We start from the raw sequence: 21074 nt of genomic DNA on the forward strand, positions 1-21074 counted from the left end.
TAATCTGCCATCAGTATCTTTAAAGCTTCTGTGTAATTTCTATTTTAAATGCATATTATGAAAAATCTGTGCATGCACTTCAGACATTTTTTTCACCAGAATAAATGTAATGTTTAATTCCATTTTCCGTGATGTTTTTGAGGCTCCTCATAATTTGATTTGAAGGACCAGATAGCACTTGGATGCAAGTGTTTTGGAGTCGATCCTGGCTCCATCTACTGTTAATCTATAGTGATACTAGATTTAGCACTTCCGTTGTCTTTGTTTCAACAAGTAACGCAGGTAGGCTGTGGTATTGCTTAGGCAAAGTTAAAATCCTGCTGGAGTGTAACTTTTCTTATATGTTGATAGTAGTTCAGCTATTCACTGAACTCCCACGCACCTGCCCTGGAAAGTGCTTTGTATGCATGATTTCATTCATCCTAATGAAGCCTGACATGGCCAGAAAACAAAATGGAAACAATGGGAAACCATCATGTAAAGTGAAATAAGCCAGACTGAAAGACACAAATATCACATATCTTCTCTGTATATGTCAGTTAAGATAGACTGCCAAAAAAAAAAAATGTACGGCAGCCGGGTGGTTGTTTGGGGGATGATTATCATCAGTAGCCCTTGTTTATACTCATTTTTAGGCCTTGTTAATACTTCTTTGGAACTGGAGTCTTACTACTTTTTACTTGTTCAAAGTTAAGAATTTTGAAAACTTAAGCCTGTGAAAGTTGAGTAGATAAAATCATGTCTTAGCAAAAGCTGATAAGAAAGGCGAGAAGGAAGAAATAGAAGAGAAGCAGGGGAATCGAGGATGCGGGATTGTCTTCTTGAAACTGAGACAGTGGAACACATAGATCTGCACCTCTTCACACATTTTTTAAAAAGTTAATAAATTAAAAAATCTTATTTTTTAAAAAAAGATTTATTTTTATTGGAAAGTTAGATATACAGAAAGGAGGAGAGACAGGAAGATCTTCCGTCCGATGCTTCACTCTCCAGATGGCTGCAGTGGCCACAGCTGCGCTAATCCAAAGCCAGGAGCCCAGAGCCTCTCCAGGTCTGTCACGTGGGTGCAGGGTCCCAAGGCTTTGGGCCGTCCTTGACTGTTTTCCCAGACCACAAGTAGGGAACTGGATGGGAGGTGGGGCTGCCGGGATTAAAAGCAGCACCCATATGGAATCCCAGCACATGCAAGGCCGTTAGACTCCTGTGCCAGGTCGTAAAAATCTTATTAAATAATTCCAGGCAAAAAAAAAAAAAAAGAGCAAGAGAGAGAGATTTCTTTGTGAGCCTAGTGATCGCTGAAGGGACTTCACTTAATAACCTGAACGTTAGGTTATTTCTAATAATTTACTCTAAGTTTTTTCTTCCTAAATTGTTGGCAGATTTTCACTGTTGTTTGAAAGAACTTGTAATGTATCTATTTTTATATGCCTGCAACCTGAAGTTTTAAAAAAATAAGTAACTCAACCAAATAATTTATATTTCTTAGAGTTGTTATACGAATAGTCTTGCCGTTTGTTGCTATATGCTTTACGCTTTAAGAGTTTGAGCATAGAATAGTGAGTAACAACCTGAACTCTAGATTCTAGTTTCAAATTCCAACCCTATTGTTCACTTACTAGCTCCACGTATTGCCTTAGACAAACTAGTTAATCCCTCTGTGCTTTAGTTTGTTTATAAAAAATGTAGTCAGAGTCCCTAAAGATGTTACAGGCAAGCCAGTAACTGGTAAGGAATTGGAAGAGACAATAGCCTGTGTAGGTACCATCCTAAGCAAAGCGTAAATGGTAACTTGAAAGCTAATGTGCCCTTCAGTACCATGATCAGGCCCATGTATTTCTCTAGCCATGTCCCCTGTCATTTTTCCCATAGCTTGTTTCATTATAACCGAATAATCCAAACCTTCTTACTATTCTCAAACAGGTGACCCAGCTGCATTTACTTTTTATCTTGAATTTTCTTTACTTAAACCATCACATAGTTGTCTCATTCATATGCTTCTTTTGATCACCACATTCAACATCATGCCTTTGTTTTAAAAGTTAGTGTTTGGTATTACCTCTCAGACTTTTGGCTAAGATCAAGTGTAGTAAAAGTTAATGCTTGGTTAGTTAAGCTTTAACTGCTCAGAGAGGTTTAGTGCATATTGTATATCTTAATGCTTCACCTGGAGAACGCAATATTTGCTTGGAAAACTTAAATGCATCTTGAAGTTGAAAGTATTAACAGAAAGGAAAATAACAATGTGGATATGGAATTACAAGTAAGGTTTAACATACCTTTTATCATATTATAAGATTGTTTTTCACAGTGCTGTTTATTTCTAGCTTTATTTCTCTCCTTCAATTGCAGTGTGGACTCCTATTGCATTGACAGTATTTTTAGTGGCTGTTGCAACACTGTGTAAAGAACAAGGAATAACAGTGGTGGGGATTTGCTGTGTGTACGAAGTGTTTATCGCCCAGGGGGTAAGGGAAAACATGTTTTCTTGTTCCTGTCTTTTGTCGCACTTGAATCCGATCTTCATAAATTTATGTTCTAAATGTAACATTGCAGAAATCAGTTTTCTTACCATTCAAGATGCCAAAGAGCTTCTAGAAATATGTATATTTTTCTAGTACCTACTGAGAACTGCTAACTTGTCATTTTAAGATATCTTTAATATTTTAATAATTCTTTTCCAGTAATGGAGTTGTCCAATTTTGGAAGTAATGGAGTTGTCCAATTTTGGAAAAGTATGTAATAATATGAGATTATAAATCATTAGATTAGATTATTAAGCTGTTTTGTTGTTTATCAGTTCTGTGAGTGATTTCATACGTATTTTGTAATTATATTCATTTCATATTCTTATATTTAGAGCATATCACATTATTCAAAATTTTGTGTACTATACTGTTACTTAAGATTTTTATTCTTTCTTTTCAGTATACTTTGCCATTACTGTGTACTACTGCTGGACAGTTTCTCCGAGGAAAGAGTAGCATTCCACTTTCTATGCTGCAGACACTAATCAAACTCATTGTCCTGATGTTCAGTACATTGTTACTTGTTGTGATTAGAGTCCAGGTTATTCAGTCCCAACTTCCAGTATTCACAAGGTATGAAATTCTGGCTCTTTTTTTCTTTTTTTATTTTGTGTTTTTAACTTTGGGTTTTAAGTGCACATAAATGTTGCAGAGCCTACTTGAAATCCAATCAATAGATTTTTTAAAGTACGTATTTTTAAAATATACAAATTAGTAGGTTTTGGCATACAGATATAAGGGTGCTTGAAAAAGTTCATCTAAAATGCAATTTTTTAAAAAGTCGATTTTGATGTTGGGAGTTTTAAAGTTGGTTAGATGGGTCCTGTGCAATGGCTCAGTGGTTAATTTTCGCTTTGCAAGTGCCAGGATCGCATATGGGTGCCGGTTCAGTCCCTGCTGCCCTGCTTCCCATCCAACTTCCTGCTTGTGACCTGGGAAAGAAACAGGAGATGGCCCAAAGACTTAGAACCCTGCACCTATGTGGGAAAACTATAGGAAGCTGTGGGCTCCTGGCTTTGGATCCGCTCAGCTCCAGCCTTTGAGGCTACTTTTACTTGTGGAGTGAATCAGTGAGCAGAAGATCTTTGTCTCTGTCTTCTCTGTAAATCTACCTTTCCAATAAAAATAAACTAAATGTTTAAAAAAAAAGTTCATGGGAAGTACATATTATCTGAAAAAAAAAACACAAAGTGTATATTTTAACTTGTATATACTTGAATCTTAGTGATTTTTGTCTACTTGTTCTATTAGTTATGTGAGAGCTAATTTTAATTGCAATTTTGTCTGTTTTTCCTTGCAGTTCAATCAGTTTTGTCTCATGTACTTCGATGCTCTCTTACTAGTATATAAACATGTAGAATTGTCAAAAATGGTTTTTGCCCATCTGATCAATTAAGAGTAGGTTGGGATGGGCCCTCTGGGTCCAATTATTGCTATCTTTTATATATATATAAAATATAGAAATATGTATGTATAGAAATATGTATGTATAGAAATATGTATGTATAGAAATATTTATGTATGTATAGAAATATTTGAAAGACAGAGAAACACCTTTTCCCTGCATGCCTGTAGCCAGTGGTGCTGGGCTAGGCTAAAACTAGGTGGTATTAACTCCATCCAGGGCTGCCACATGGGTAGCAGGAACACAGATACTTGGGCTGTCTTCTGCTTGCACCCAAGGCACACATTAGCAGGAAAATGAATCAGAACCAAAAGTGACACCTCATCTTAGGCACTGTGTTGGAATGCAGACTTCCCAAGGGGGCGATTAACCCACTGTACCATATTGCTCACTGCCTTATACACCATTTTATTTTAATTCTGTTATTTACTTTTAGTTGTTTAATTGTTTCCTATTAAATGTTCATGATTTAGCAGTCATTCTGCTGAATCCTTACAATGTATACATCTGAATTAGTCTAATGATCAACCACAAGTATGTGTTTGCCCTTCAAAGAGTTCCCCATTATAAAAGCTGTTGTTTTTCAAGTGTAGCTAGATTCTGAGATAGGGATACTTTATGTTTGGCCTTTTTAATGCAATATATATACTCTTTTTACTATTGTTCAGTATTTTATTTATTTGTGTCTATCAATTTTGTGTTTAGAAGTATTTTAAGTAGTTTCTTTTTCATATGCTGTGCAGGTTTGACAACCCAGCTGCTGTAAGCCCAACTCCTACAAGGCAGCTAACTTTTAACTACCTCCTTCCTGTGAATGCTTGGCTTCTGTTAAATCCTTCAGAACTATGCTGTGATTGGACAATGGGGACAATACCACTGATAGAGTCATTCCTGGATATCCGAAATCTTGCCACATTTGCATTCTTTTGTCTTCTGGGGACTTTGGGAGTGTTCAGTCTCAGATACCCTGGTGATTCTTCTAAGACTGTTTTAATGGTATGAAATTTCAGATCTAGACTGTGTTTGATTAAACAAGAGTTAATTCATCAAAAGAATCTTTTTAAAAGAAATGTGCTTTGTTCATTACCCTTCAAATTGATAAATTTATTTAGGTAATCATGAAATGTGTCAGAACTTAATTTTTAGGTATAATTTGATGAATATATTCTGCATGTAAACTCACAGTGTGATTAGTATTTCCCTTATTTGGTAGCAACTCTGAAATCATGAAGCATTTCTTTTGTTTTTGTTTTCTTTATTTTTTTTTTTTATCTTGATCCAAGATTGATCCTATCTCTGGATTTTAAACTTTCTGAAGCCATGGACCGTGTTGTACCCTCACTTGTTTCTCGGCCACAGAGAGTAGTGTCATACTTCTCATTATTGAAGCTGCCACTGCTTCCGAGGCTCTGTGTTCTGAGACCTCCGCTTACTTATCAAGAAGGCTTTTTTCAAATTGTCTTCTGGGGTTTTTTAGTTCATTTTTTTTGGTTTTTGGTTTTTGGTTTTATTTTTTTACTATGCGTTTGCCTCTTTGTGATGGTCTTTATATATGTTAACATCCCTAAATAGGCTTATTTGTGTTTGAATTACTATTCCTCAAGATGTTAAATGTGATTCATCAGATTATCCAAATGAAATTATTAAATGTTTGGATTTCAGTATTGAATGTCCTTGTATTTTTTAATTCGTTCAACTGTCTGTTTTCTTTCTAGGCACTTTCTTTAATGGCATTACCATTTATTCCTGCATCGAACCTTTTTTTTCCAGTAGGGTTTGTTGTTGCTGAGCGAGTATTATATGTTCCAAGCATGGGATTCTGTATTTTGGTAGCACATGGATGGCAGAAAATTTCGAACAAAAGGTGAATCAAGATACTACTTTCTGTGATGCTTACTAACAAAAAACTAAATCTGACAGTAGGAATTTTAGATCCATTCTTATTTCAGTTTCATAAGTCATACTTCCGTATCTATTGGGTATTCATCCTGATTCTAATTTGTCTCTAATTCAGGTTAAGAAACTTCCACAGCACCTGTTCATCCTATGTTCTTTCTCCTGTTTATATAATTTTACTTTACAGCCTGAAGCAGAACAAACTTTATGAAAATAACTTTATCTTTAAAACTGAATTCACAAACGACCATTACCAGTTCCATATGCAGTGAAATGATAGTCATCCTACATAAGTGAGTCACATGGAATAAATGCATGAAAACTGTGTATTCTAAGCAGTTTATACTTCTTACTGGCAAAAATATTCTTCCCCATAATATTTGTGTCTTAGTTACCATAAGTTAATAGTTACGTAACAGTATTCTTAAAAACTACAATTGCAATAGGTATTTTCTCATTGTACAGATTTTGTTGTGGTACTAAAATGATCAGATTTTATTGGTGAATTAATGCTAATGTAAATGTAGTAAATTTAGGTTTGCAATTTTTAAAGGAAATGATCACATCTCTCACGTTTTTTCATTTTCCAGTCCCCTTTCAATCCACAGAATTTTGATTTCTCTCTACATTACTGTGCTAACACACGTAACAATTGCTTCCTGGTAGCTAAATCCATTATTGTTGTTTGAAATTTATTTCCCCTATGTCATATAAAGTGTCTCTTCTAATTCAGTTTCTATTTCTGTCCATTTCTGCTGATTCTTCTTTCTGTACCTTCCCATTGAATATTTGTATTTTTCAGTTTTACTCAAAGCCTGATTTGTCAGATTGAATATGCTTCATAGATAATGTTTTTCCTACTATTTTTATCACAGTCTACTAGACCTTTTCTCTGACTATCCATATATCCAATTTTAATCACTATTAATTTTTAGTGCGTATCTAATGTCAAGGGCCATAATGGCTATTAACCTTTATGCTTCTTATCTGCCTACCGCTGACATGAAAGTTGAAACTTATACAGGTCACCTCAGTTAACCAAGATCACACAGCCAGTAAACAGCAGTTTTAAATTTTTTGCCTGACTGCATCCAATTACCATGTACTTTCTGATCCATACTCTTGTTGTGGTTAATTGGGTCTGTCAGTGATGGCTTAGTAATTAAGATATCGTCACCCGTGTAGGAGACCTGGGTTAAGTTTCTAAGGTGTGGCCATTATGAGCATCTAAGCAATGAACCAACACATGATAGCCTTCTCTGTCTCTCAAAGAAATTGAAAAAAAAAAAAAAAAAAGAAAATACATACTGAACTTAACAGGCTTTCTTGTTCTGTAAATAGTAGTCAGCTTTTTACATAGCATTTACCCTGTATGCGGTGTTATGATCCGCTGACATACTTGGAAGTATAGCAGAAGACAAATAGAGTATTTGGAAATACTGTACCACTTTATATAAGCATCCTGTGCATCAGCAGTTTTTGGCGTTTCTGTGGTGTCCTGTAACCAGTCTCCAACAGATACCAAGGGACTGCCTGATAATGTAACAGAAGTCTACATTTGAAGATCTTACCTAATTCTTTTCATTTGCAATTAAACTTGGATGCTTGTTAAAATGACTTAGAATATGTACAGAACATCTCCTAAGTAAATTGCATAGGAATAAATTTATACAGAAAATAAACCCCCAAAATAAATAAATCAGACTTAATGTTTAAGAACATTTAATATATTTCTTACTTTTGAGAACAAGAGTAACATTTTTTTTAATGTAGATTTTTGTTTTGTTTTGTTTTGCTTTTTTTCTCTTACAGTGTATTTAAAAAGCTTTCCTGGGTTTTTCTGTCCGTGGTGATACTCACTCATGCCTTAAAAACCCTTCACAGAAATTGGGATTGGGAATCTGAATATACATTGTTTATGTCAGCCTTGAAGGTGAAGTATTACTTAGAATGAAATAAAGTGTGTCACAATAATTTCTGATAGATGTTTTAATCTGTCTCTCTGCCTTTGTAATTAGACACTTAGATGTCAACATTAAAAAGTCAAACATTAATGAAAGTAATTACTATTTTATTCATTGTATACCACAAACATAAGCTCTATTTATGCTCAAAGCATATGAATAATTCCCTAAATGCTTTATAAAATGACTTCAGAAATGGAAAAATGGATGCTTAATTTGATGCAATTTTTCATAATACACAATATTTTATGAAATTTTTAAACACTCCCTTATATGTTTGAATGTATAAATTGATAAAAATGTTTTAATCACAATGCCAGAATTGTTTTTTAGTTTGTGTTTTTGTTTTTGTTTCAAGATTTATTTTACTTGTTTGAAAGACATGACTGCAGAGAGGGTTTGAGAGAGACAGCCAGAGAGGTCTTGCTGGCTTCAGCGGCTAAGGCTTGGCCTACCTGGAGCCTGCAGCCAGGACTTGGGTGCAGGTGCCCAATGACCTGGTCCACCTTCTCCGCCTTTGTAGGTACTTTCACAGGGAGCTGGATCAGGAGAAAAGTTAGCTGTTAATTGAACTGGTGTCCATATGAGATTCCAGCATTGCAGGCAGTGGCTTTACTCATTACACCACAGTGCTCACCCCTCCACTGATTCTCAAGATGCACGTTATTACTTTCAGTTATCTCTGAGAAAGAGTTTCAAAAAGCACAAAGCACTAAGCATTAAAATTTGAAGTTAGCCAGTGTAAATAGAAGAGTATTTGTCTCAGTGATTAAACCACTTGGGATGTCCGCAGCTTCTGATCTCAATTCCAGCGTCCTGCTAGTGTACACGCAGGAATACAGGTGATGGCTCAAGTACATGGGTCCCTTCTACCCATGGGAGACAAAGGGATTGAGTGTCCGGCTCTTGCCTTCATTGTGACCTAACTCTGGCTATTGTGGGCATTTGGTGATTAAAGCCAGGGATGATCTCTTCGTATTTTTCTGTGTACTTTCATCTGCCTGTTTCTTAGATAAAACGAAAATAAGTAAACGTTTCAAATGATATTTTTAAACCTTAACCTTTAGTATAAAAATAAAAATTATATGCAATTAGACTGTTGTGATTTTAGTCTGTTAATTTCATAGGGTAGGAGGAAAAATAAATATGGCTCCTTCCTAACCTTTTGGAATATCTGAGAGGAAAACTATTCCTTACAGGTTACTCAATAAATGTCTGTGAACTGAAGCCCATTTGTTTATTGTAACTCATTTCTGTCTGTACTTGTATTTAAGGTAAATAAAAATAATGCCAAATTATGGAATAATGTAGGTCATGCTCTGGAAAATGAAAAGAACTTTGAGAGAGCTTTGAAATACTTCTTACAGGCCACCCATGTTCAGCCAGGTAAGCATTGCTAATAACAAATTAATGAAGAGCTTATTTTTTTTTTTAAGAAAAAAATATTGTTAGGGGCAATTAGGTAGAATTAGTTTGCAGGATTTATTCCAAGTAACTTAAATGCTAGCGTTTAATTGCTTGACTCATTTAGATCTGGACTCTTTAAAAAGCCACTTTTTTTAGACATAGGAGATTTTTGTTGTTGTTGTTATTGTTGATTTTTAAAGCATACTTGTTGGGCCCGGCGGCATGGCCTAGTGGCTAAAGTCCTCGCCTTGAAAGCCCCGGGATCCCATATGGGCACCGGTTCTAATCCCGGCTGCTCCACTTCCCATCCAGCTCCCTGCTTGTGGCCTGGGAAAGCAGTTGAGGATGGCCCAAAGCTTTGGGACCCTGCACCCGCGTGGGAGACCTGGAAGAGGTTCCTGGTTCCCGGCTTCGAATCAGCGCGCACCGGCCCATTGTGGCTCACTTGGGGGAGTGAATCATCGGACGGAAGATCTTCCTCTCTGTCTCTCCTCTGTGTATATCTGGCTGTAATAAAATGAATAAATCTTTAAAAAAAGTAAAGCATACTTGTTGGCATGAATAAGCATTTTTGCCAGGAGCCAGGGGCCTATCCCAATTCTAAGCCAGGAGCCAGGAGCCTATCCCTGGTCTTCTACATGGTTGCAGGGTTCCAAGGCTTTGGACCGTCCTTGACTGCTTTCCCAGGCCACAAGCAGGGAGTTGGATGGGAAGCAGGGCTGCTGGGATTAGAACCAGCGCCCGTATGGGATCCCAATGTGTGCAAGGCAAGGACTTTAGCCACTAGGCCACCGTGCTGAGTCCTATTGTGAGCATTTATATACCTGTATGTATGAATATTGGTTTTTGTTTCTATAAAGTAGTGACTAGCACGGTCATATAATTTATGTATACTGAATTGTTTTAAGATTGCCAAGTTTCTTTCTGCAGAATGTATCTTATTTTACGTTTTTACCAACAATTCATGCTGTATAGGAGCTCTCCATGTGTTTCATGTTTCTGTTTCTTAAAAGATGACTTAGTTTTATATCCTGAAAAACTATGATTAGCAATGCTGTTATGTTTTATGTTGTTGATGACGGAGTGCTGAAGGAGGGAAATCAAGAGATGTCAGGACTACATAGAAGCATTTGGGGTAGCAAGCAGGTGGTATTTAAACTCTGCAGAAGTATAGAATTATATCTGTAACATTTTAAATTTTTTTGAAAACTTGGAAGGCTTTTGTTGGTTAGTTATGCTAGCCATATAAAATACATAGTTTTCTTTGAATAGGCAATATGCATGTCATATAGATGACCCATTGATTTTGGCTATTACTTTGTTTTGAAGGTTGCAACTGTGTGTAAACATTTATGAAATCAAAGGTAGACTTTTCTCATCAAATACAAAAACGATCCAGGAATATTTTTCTTGCTTTGTTTCATTTTTGTCTATATTTTAAAATTCTGGAAATAATGTTTCTAGATGTTCCTGAACTATGGTTGTTGAGGGCCAGCTCAGTGGCATCCTATATAAGCACAGGGTGGTATCCCAGATGCCACAGTTGGAGTCAGCTTTCTGCGAATGGCCTAGGAAAGCAGTGGAGGATGGGACACTAAACCCACATGAGAGACCCAGAAGCTCCTGGTTCCCTGCTTTGGACTGGCGCAGCCCTAGTATTACACCTATTTGGGGAATGAGCCAGTGAATGAATATCTATCTCTCTCTCTTTCTTTCTCTCTCTTTCTCTAATCTAATTTCCAAATAAAAGTAAATGAATCTTTATGAAAATGTGTTTTTGATAGGCAGTATATGACTAGAATGTATTGGAAAACAACACAAATGGCTGACTTTTGCCAGTGTAAGCATACTTCATATTTTGGTGGCTGAAAGATTAGGCAGAAACAATTACCTGGTACTTGCCAGTTCCTTCACATGTGCATCTGTAGATAGGATGGGTGAGATCATATGACCTAATAATGTACCTAATAGCTAAAATTGTTTCAGAGAATTAACTGTCAAGGCCATCACTGTGTCCAGCACATTAAGCCACTGCTTGCAACATCCTCATCCCTTAAGAACCCTGATTCCAGTCCTGGTTGTTCCACTTCCAGTTAAGCTCTCTGCTGCTGTACCTGTGTGAGATGAAAGGTGTCCAAGTATTTGGGGCCCTGTCACTGCATGGCAAACATGGATGCAGTTCCAGGCTCCAAGCTAGTCTGGGCCACCCCATCATTGTGGTGAGTTGAGGAGTCAACCAGTGGAGGAAGATCTCTCTCTCTCCATAGCTGTGTCTTTCAAATAAATAAATCTTGAAAGAGAGAGAGGACAGGAGGGAAGTGAAGGAGACTGGGTAGATGACAAGAAGAGGGCAAGAGGAGAAAGGAAAACTGATTTCAAAGGAATGATGAGTAAGTTTCAAGATACCTACATGATATGGAAAAATCTGATTTCATGGTAACTTATCATTCCTTTGAAATCAGTTTGGTGCTTGTGTGTGTAGTTAAAGAAAATTCTTTCTGATAGAGGTTTGTGAAATTAAAATGCAGTTGTTTTCCCTGCCAGCTTCTGAAGTCTGTCTCTTACTTAGTTGGAAATGAGGAAGAAAAAACTAAACAACTGTTTTACAGGGAGGCTAAGGAAAAGTACAGATTTTTAATAATAGGGAGATGAGTTATTACAAGATAATAGTTTGAACCAAAAGTCCTTAAGTGGGAAAAGGGAATGTGATTAATTGCAGTCGGTTACCCTTGGATAAGAGGTGTAAGAGGGAGAGCAGACTGTGTGTTATGCACACAAGTATATCTTCATATGAAACACACGTACATATGCACACATTTTACAGGTAAGTTCATAATTTAACTGTATTTAACATTATTTAACAGTAGGGTGATAAGTAAGTTCCCTACTGATCTCTTGTTACCCTGATGAAAATAAGGGAATATTGGAGTTTTGAGGAAACAAAAGGAATGGAACACAGAAATTAGAAGTCAAGAGAAATGAGTTGATTGAAGTACCCTAGTTGACTGAAGTAACCTAGTACTGAAGTACCCTAGTTGACTGAAGTACCCCAGTACTGAAGTACCCTAGTTGACTGAAGTAACCCAGTACTGACATACTAGAGTACATTTGAGTTGTGAGGTTCTCACTTACATTGAATTACAGGAAGATTTTTTATTCTTGTTGCTTGATTTTTAAATAGCCTGCCCAGAAAAGCAAGCTTATTCTTCATAATACTCTCTCTTTAGTCAGTGAAATATGGATTTGGACATTTTGCCTTCTATTTTTGACCCTTATTCAAAATCAGATTTACCTTAGAGGTAATATTACTTCACCCTCTAGAATCTTGAGAGTTTGTACCTTGCAGATATTTAATTTCTGTCTTTGTTCTTTGAAAATGTAGAGCTAGTTTATTCTAATGTCTGAACTGTTCATTGATGACAGTATCTCCTTGTCATACTCTAAGAACTCAATTCCAAGGAGTAGTAGTTGTATTACCTTTTATCTAAGTAGATAATATCCTTCTTTCATAAGTTTTTATAACCTGATTTGACTGTTATTTAAAATATTCAGCTGACATAATTACAATCTTATTTATTTATTTAAATTTCATCTTTCTTCCTGAACTTTTATTGTATATATTTTTTTCAGGGTCTAGGTATCCTTAGTTTCTCCTCTAAATAATTTTCTAAATTCTGTAACAAATGATATGAATTTATCTTTCATAAAAAAATAAAATCTGTTGTAAATACAAGAATTTACCTTTTGTAATTTTAGACATTTAGTAATGCATTGGCTTTCCCCTCTGATTTCATATCTAAAAACATGTTTTTTCCAGATCCCATTTTTAAAGATCATTTGATAGAATTGGATGGGTCTAAGGTGTCTTGATCATTGGTAAACTATAAGTGTATTCTGATTGTTAGCCAGGAATAGGAGTGGCCTAGCCTAACCATTTTGTTTTTGTTTCCCTGGACCCATCCTGAGACACAGCAGTGCTTCTAAAAATACTAATAGACCACCTTATCCTCAGTCTTGTCCCTTCCTAATTCTCTGACGAAATCTGTGCTGCATCTTTCAATTTTTGTCCAGTGCACACAGTTGCCAGCCTGAAACACAATGTAGCAAGATCTTAGGAGTGTTACTCTCCTCCTAGGAGAATGCCCAAGACATATATACTTGGCCCTTTTGTGTCCTGAGAATTACAGGCAGAGAACTATTCCACAGTTGCACAATCATCGATGTCACAGGCAAGTAGTAACCATAATTTGAAACCTTGTCATGTCTGTTAGATATTCATGTTGAGTAAAAATTGTCTGATTTAAGATCTCCCTTCATTCTATATGTATTCCACACCGTTGAAATATTTAATAGTATATGATGAGTCCTTGTATTTCCTTTTTTTTCTCCTTTTTTTCACTTAAATATATTCTTTTCCATCACCAAACAGATTTGATTTTCCACATCAGAAAATGACACTTAAGTTCCACCATTATTGTAGATTTTTAAAACCTTAAACAAGTTAAACAGTAATCCGTCAAATAATATTACTCTACTGAGAGTCTGTTATGTTCTGTGAGGTTCACATTCACATTTTCAAAGCACCTGTTTTGTTTTATTTTGTTTGTTTTACAATCTGTGGCCCTATGGTGGTGCCTTTCTGTTTGCCTTACCATTTAAAGTAATCCGAGAAATATTCCTTTTCACTTACAGAGATGAGCCAGGCTTTTGAGTGGATTCCAAAGCTATAAGAGTAAAGAAATGCAAGCAGTCCTTAGGATAGTAAAATATACTGAAGAAAAGTGATACAGTTTTCTTCATTACCTCTTTCTGTTTTTATGTCTTAGCTGTTCAGAGATCCATTCAAGTGGTTGTTGTGTGTTATTTGCTGTCCACATAGTGCTTTCAATAATTTTATTATAAACCATTGGTTATAATTATACAAGTTACATTAGTAGAACTTAAGGATGTAGATTCTGTCTGCTGTTTTTGCTTTATTGCCTACTGTGTTTCTAAGAACGTACCCTCTCAGTAGTTTACATTAAGTATTACCTAGAGTATTTGCCAATGATCTCCTTTTTTTTTTTTCATTTCAGATGATATTGGTGCCCACATGAATGTAGGAAGAACTTACAAAAATTTAAATAGAACCAAAGAAGCTGAGGAATCATACATGACAGCTAAGTCACTGATGCCTCAAGTGAGTTGTCTTAATTCATGTTCTGTATGGTTTCTGTTGGACCACATTGTCTCTATCCAAAAAATAGGAAAAGTATATGGGATGAATTTAGTTAATATATCTTTCCATATTGTGTGCATCAGTTGTTACATAATGACACAAGCACAGATTCAGTTGAAGTTCTGAACAAGCCTTTACCAGCTAGATATGTGTCATCAATAAAGACAGTTTAATCTGGTTGCATTTTTTTCACTTGTAATAATATTGAATAGTGGTAATGTTAATAATAATTCTTAGTTTAGAACATTTTCTAAAAGCAAGATTGGACCTTATGCTGTCCCAAAGAAGTAACTCATTCCTAAAATATTGCAGTTAAATTACATTCATTACAAGCATTTTTCAGTTATAACTTCCAATGTTTGTTGCAACTTTGGATCTATATATGTCATGTATATTAATATTCACTTGACTGAGTCTTTTAGTTAGAGAATTTTAATTTCCCTGCTTAACCAGACAAGTTTCTAGTGTAAATCTGGAATAAAACTGACTGTCGTTGTCAAAGCCATGAACTGTTTTGCTTTATTACATAAGTTGACAAAGTTACAGAAAAAATACTAGACTGAGGACAGGAAGTCTGAATTTAATTTTTGTTCTGATATACTTACTGAGACACATTGACCTCTGAAAGTTTGATTTATCTGGCTTCATAAAAATGTGGGTGTAAAAAAAAAGCTAATAGCGATCAGTTGACCACTGTGAATGAAAAATATAGCCTTCAATGTTACTGTGTACTTCATGTAAATAGTAAGGATCTTTCTTTTACATTTTTATGATTTAATGCAGTAATAAAACTATTAGTATAATCTTATGTTCTGTGTCATTTTAAGTAAACACTAGAAATATGTAATTTTTATTTTTATACCAAAATACAATGTTAGGAATATATGTTTTCATCCAGATAATTCCTGGTAAAAAATATGCAGCCAGAATTGCCCCTAATCACCTGAATGTGTATATCAATCTGGCCAACCTGATCAGAGCAAATGAGTCCCGACTGGAGGAAGCCGACCAGCTCTACCGACAGGCAATCAGCATGAGACCCGACTTCAAGCAGGCCTACGTGAGCAGGTATCAGTTACTTTTTAGTTGAATTTAATTAATTGTAACAGGTTGAATTTGCATCTGCATGTACATTTTGACCATTTTGAATGGGACTTATTTTTCTTTCAGTGATCTTCCTTACCAGCCATGGGCATGGAAGGCCATAGCTTATTTTTAGACTAGTAGTTAATCATTTGAAATTCACAAGATTCTCTCATTTGTTATAAGTAGGGTTCATTTTATATGGATGAATAGGTAGATGAGGCTTCCATTTTTCTATTTCATTTTCTTATCACTAAGATCATTTTTCCTACTTAAAGTATCTGAGACTTATACTTTATATTAGTTATGTCTAATGTCTAACTCCCTAGCTCTCTTAAATAGATTTTCAGAATTCACTGGTTGTTGATGTTGTCTCTTCCAAGAAAACTTCTCACTTCTTAGCAAAAGTTTTTTGGCATGTGTTTTCATTTCTATTTGTACTTTTTTAATATATCATTTATATTTTTTCTTGTGTTATCATTTGTATTGTATCTGAGGAAAAAGTGTATGAAAACTGTTTTGTAGCCTGATGCAGAAATTTACTCACAATTTATTATGTCCATATGTGAAAAAACATTAAAATTTTTTAGATTACTTTTTTAAATTAGATATTGCCTTTGTTCAGTCTTAAGTGCAGTCCATTAAGTTTAGCAAATCACATCTATAAATAAAATGTTTGAGATGTTAGTACGTAAAGATTGTTTAAATCTGCACATGCAGAAGTACATATGAGCAAAAATTCATACTAAAAGTTTCAGTAATAAAAAATTAATGTTCCTTTGATTTCACTCCTGTGCTGGATCCTACAGGAAAAGTAGTAACATCATAGAGTAACTTCGATTGTATCTCTACTTAAATGTAATGTACGCGTATGTCATGGTTGGTTTTTTTTTTTTTTTTTAAGATTTATTTTTATTGGAAAGTTAAATATACAGCGAGGAGGAGAGACAGAAAGATCTTCCATTGGTTGATTCACTCCCCAAGTGGCCACAATGGCCGGAGCTGCACCAATCCGAAGCCAGGAGCCTGGTCTCCCATGTGGGTGCAGAGCTTAGAACTGGTGTCCACATGGGATCCTGGCGCATGCAAGGCTAGGACTTTAGCCAGTAGGCTACCATGCCAGGCTCATATTTTTTTAATGGATTATTAAAAGATTTATTTTGGTGTAATTTTTTTTAATTCTTGCATATTTTGTATAAATATACACAGAAAAATATCTCTTCATAAGAAAACTTGTAAATGTTTTTTAAGAAGGCTAACAAATAACATCTTTTTTTTTTAAGATTTATTTATTTTATTACAAAGTCAGATATACACAGAGGAGAGACAGAGAGGAAGATCCTCCGTCCGATGATTCACTCCCCAAGTGAGCTGCAACGGCCGGTGCGCGCCGATCCAAAGCCAGGAACCCGGAACCTCCTCCAGGTCTCCCACGCGGGTGCAGGATCCCAATGCATTGGGCCATCCTCTCCTGCCTTCCCAGGCCACAAGCAGGGAGCTGGATGGGAAGTGGAGCAGCCAGGATTAAAACCGGCACCCATATGGGATCCCGGGGCGTTGAAGGCGAGGACTTTAGCTGCTAGGCCATGCCGCCGGGCCCAACAAATAACATCTTTTTAACACAAACTATTTTAAGTTCAGTAAGACAAAACAGAACCATATTACATTTGTAAGGTGGTTTTCAAGCCAATTTCCAGTTGCTCAGATGTTCCACAAACCTACCTGTAGGTGGCACTAGTGCTCTTCCTCTTGATTTAGCTGTTAACATTTAAATGAATGATCGTTTTGTAGAAATGCATTTCAAGGCTAACATTGGAAAGAACTGCAAGTTTCATATAATCTGCGTTTTTGCCCAGTGAGACTTTTATATAGATTTTAAGTTGAGTTTTCCTATTATGTTGTATATATTTTTTTCTTTTTCAAATGCTATTACTTTATCACGTAACAAATTCATTTGACTTTTTTCACCCTGGGTAGTGGTAACTTTAAGATGTACTCAAAGAATGTATTTTACCCTTTTTTAAAAAATACCTTCCCACATCTTAATCTGTAGAATTTTGCATGCTTTTTTCTCTTTTTAGTAATAATGGAAAATATGTGAAGTCAAATTTGCTGGATTAAGAAGTTCCTAGTTAAGAACAGTTGGAAAGTTATTTCTGAAAGAAAAAAGAGTTCAAGTTAAAAAGAGAAAATAAGCCATGAACAAATGTATAGTATTTGTCAAAAATGGTGTCCACAAATTGGCATGGTAGTATTGTAAGTAAAGCTTGTGTTTTATTTTTCCACAGAGGAGAATTGCTTTTAAAAATGAACAAACCACTGAAAGCAAAGGAAGCATACCTTAAAGCACTGGAACTGGACAGAAATAATGCAGATCTCTGGTACAACCTGGCAATTGTGTATATTGAGCTTAAAGAACCAAATGAAGCTCTGAAAAACTTTAATCATGCTTTAGAACTCAACCCAAAACATAAGCTAGCATTATTCAACTCGGCTATTTTAATGCAAGAATCAGGTAGGTGTTCTCAAAATAATTTCTTATCTAAACCAATTGTAGTTAAGAATATGATAAATTTTCAACTTGAACTCTTTTACCCATAGCAAATATTTTATGGAAAGATAATTTATAGCATGAATGTGCATAAATTATTTATAGTCAAGGTATTTAAATACTTAAACTCTTTCCAAGTAACGTGAACTAACCTGGCATTACTAGTTTTTCATTCTTCTGGTATGCATTAAGACCACTTTTTCAGAAAGTTAACAGCACCTGCTTAATTACTCTGTCATATGCACATAAACATAAAATAACTTCTTACATATAAATTTACTGTTCAAATAATATGAACTTGTGAAATTTTTCCATAATTTGCTCTTTACGAGCCAAGAGAATATCTTCCAAAAAATAGTGCTTTTTAAGTTATTTTCCTTTGATTTACATCAAACACTCCCCAATGTCGTTTTATATTCAGTTTATAAAGTTTTTTAAGGTGATTATGATTCTCTGACTATTTACTATTTTAAATTATTCATTAGTTATGTTTCTCAAACGTTAGAAAATGAACAAATAATAAAATAAAGCTTTTTTGAGCTGCAGAGAACTTTTTAGTTTAGGGGAGCTTTTTGTTTTTGTTTTTCTGCTTCTTATATTAGAGAATGAAAATCAGATCTAATGACAACTTCAGAAAGTGGCTACTTGAGTAGGTATTCCAAGATCAAAAACTGAAGCCAACTGATTCTCAAATCTCTTTTATTAATCATTCTGTCAAGAAAAGAAAAAAAAAAACTGTCTTTTCAAAACCAGGATTACTGTATGGAGAAGTTAGTGTATTTTTATACAGTTGAAACCATCAAAGATGCTCATTGTGAAAAAAAAAAAACATTCTACGATGTGTAGTTGGAGAACATGAACATTTTGTTTCCTAAATGCTGATAGTTCTATTTTGCATGGTGTATTTTTGTCCTTCAATCATCCAGAAACTTTGACATAACATACCTGACATAACATACCTGACTTAGAAGCAAACATTTAGCTGAGCAGGCAAGATGTGTGTGTGCCTCTGTGCTCCTGACTTATTTCCTGGTAACACAGAGAGGTATAATGAGGACTTACATGGTTGAGTTCTGAACACTCATGTTTTGACCCAACTGTTGGTGAGCTATTGAAGAGTGAACCAAAGAAAGATAGATAACACATGTGTTCTTTTCCCATCCCTTTCTCTGTCTCATTACTGCTCAAAAAAAACTTCCTAATTTTGAGTACTTGCTTATTTTATAGTAGTCAGCACTTGCTGTACTTCTAGATATATACACCATGTAATCTTTAAGAAAAATGAGCCATGAACCCAGAGAAAGTAATATAACTTATTCACTGTGTAGCTGTAATGTTAACAGAGTCAAAATTAAAACTATGCCTTTATTGGTAAAATCCCAAGTCTCCTCTTCTTACTTTAAAATTGTATTTATTTATTTTATTTGAGAAAGGGCTCCCTCACATTGGCTGGGTCACTTGCCACATGTCTACCATAACCAAGACCCAGAGTCAGTGCTGGAGCTAGGAATCAGAAATTCAGCCCAAGTCTTTAGTTTCTCCTTACTTTTTGTCTTGCTTTAGCTATTTCTAAATAGCTTTTAAACTGTTAGGAGATATTTCTCCACTTTTAGTGTCTGAATCACTTTTACTGCTTTAAAGGAAAACAAATGAGCTACTATTTCAGTGTTTCAGTCAGGTTATCTTTCCCATGAGGTATGAGATTTTTACTCTTTTTTTATCTGTAGAAATTAGTAATGTCATCTTTTTGTAATCACACTAAATTATTGAAGATAGTTTTGTTCCTCAGACTTTATTCACTGGCTGATAATGTTTTTTTTTACCTTAAAAATGAAACTTTCCTCAGGTGAGGTTAAACTCAGACCTGAAGCTAGGAAACGACTTCTGAGCTACATAACTGAAGAGCCACAAGATGCTAACGGCTATTTCAATTTGGGAATGCTTGCCATGGATGACAAAAAGGACACTGAAGCAGAGGCTTGGATGAAGAAAGCCATAAAATTACAAGCCGACTTCAGAAGTGCTTTATTCAATCTAGCTCTTCTGTACTCTCAGACTGCAAAGGAATTACAAGCTTTGCCAGTTTTGGAAGATTTACTGAGATACTATCCTGATCATATCAAGGGTCTCATTTTGAAAGGAGACATTCTGATGAATCAAAAGAAAGATATACTTGGGGCAAAAAAGTGTTTTGAGAAGATTTTGGAGATGGATCCAGCTAATGTGCAAGGAAAGCACAATCTTTGCGTTGTTTATTTTGAAGAGAAGGATTTACTGAAGGCTGAAAGATGCCTGGTGGAAACGTTGGCGTTAGCACCACATGAAGAATACATTCAGCGCCATCTGAGTATAGTCAGGGAGAAAATTTCCTCATCTGGTTTTACAGAACGACCAGTAACTGGTAAGGTATCAGATACAGTACAAGGAGACAAAATTCCACCTGAAAATGTGAAGAAAATCAATACCGATTCCAAACCAACACAGATAGGGAAAAAAAGTGATAACAAAAGTCAGTCTAAATCGAATAAACAATTAAGAAAAATGGCAGAGAAAGAGGTGCCCCAAAAGCCAACAAAAGATATCAAAGAAATTGAGAAGAAAAGAGTTGCTGCTCTAAAAAGACTAGAAGAAATTGAACGGATTTTGAATGGAGAATAAATGTTGTTACCATGTGACCGTGATGTCAGAACTGTAAACGTTGGGATTGCTTTCACTGGGAGTTCTGAAAACATCAAGGATACATAACAGTCTGTCATGAGCTGCCTCTTTGTAGACTCAAGATAAAATATTTGTTAAAGGCCGCTACCCCAGGATATATATATTAAGATAAGGCAGAAATTTTCAAAGTTGGTGGTGAATGTAGCAGAAATACTGTTACAGGTGGAAAATCTGCATATTTTATTAAAGAAGAAAGTTTTTCCTTACCGAATAACCTTTACTACTCTAAAAAATAATTTCATGTCTGAATGATAATGCTTGATGGCAAATCCAACTTGTACTGTTTTCTATGAATTCCCTGTTAATC

The 21074-nt window shown here is 35.4% G+C and overlaps 1 protein-coding gene across 1 annotated transcript in view; it reads left to right on the forward strand.

The window, feature by feature from the left end:
• TMTC3 (transmembrane O-mannosyltransferase targeting cadherins 3) overlaps positions 1–21029 on the forward strand; it is a 33258-nt gene extending 12229 nt beyond the window's left edge. The window contains exons 5-14 of the mRNA XM_004583079.2: positions 2350–2465; positions 2926–3098; positions 4674–4926; positions 5646–5794; positions 7639–7759; positions 9065–9176; positions 14273–14376; positions 15314–15483; positions 17787–18013; positions 19896–21029. Of these exons, the coding sequence (XP_004583136.2) occupies positions 2350–2465; positions 2926–3098; positions 4674–4926; positions 5646–5794; positions 7639–7759; positions 9065–9176; positions 14273–14376; positions 15314–15483; positions 17787–18013; positions 19896–20707 (2237 nt within the window). The 3' untranslated portion in view covers positions 20708–21029. The remainder of the gene's footprint in view (positions 1–2349; positions 2466–2925; positions 3099–4673; positions 4927–5645; positions 5795–7638; positions 7760–9064; positions 9177–14272; positions 14377–15313; positions 15484–17786; positions 18014–19895) is intronic.
• The last annotated feature ends 45 nt before the right edge of the window (positions 21030–21074 follow it).

The sequence above is a fragment of the Ochotona princeps genome, chromosome 15 (genome assembly GCF_030435755.1).
Source record: "Ochotona princeps isolate mOchPri1 chromosome 15, mOchPri1.hap1, whole genome shotgun sequence".
Classification (NCBI taxonomy): Eukaryota; Metazoa; Chordata; class Mammalia; order Lagomorpha; family Ochotonidae; genus Ochotona; species Ochotona princeps.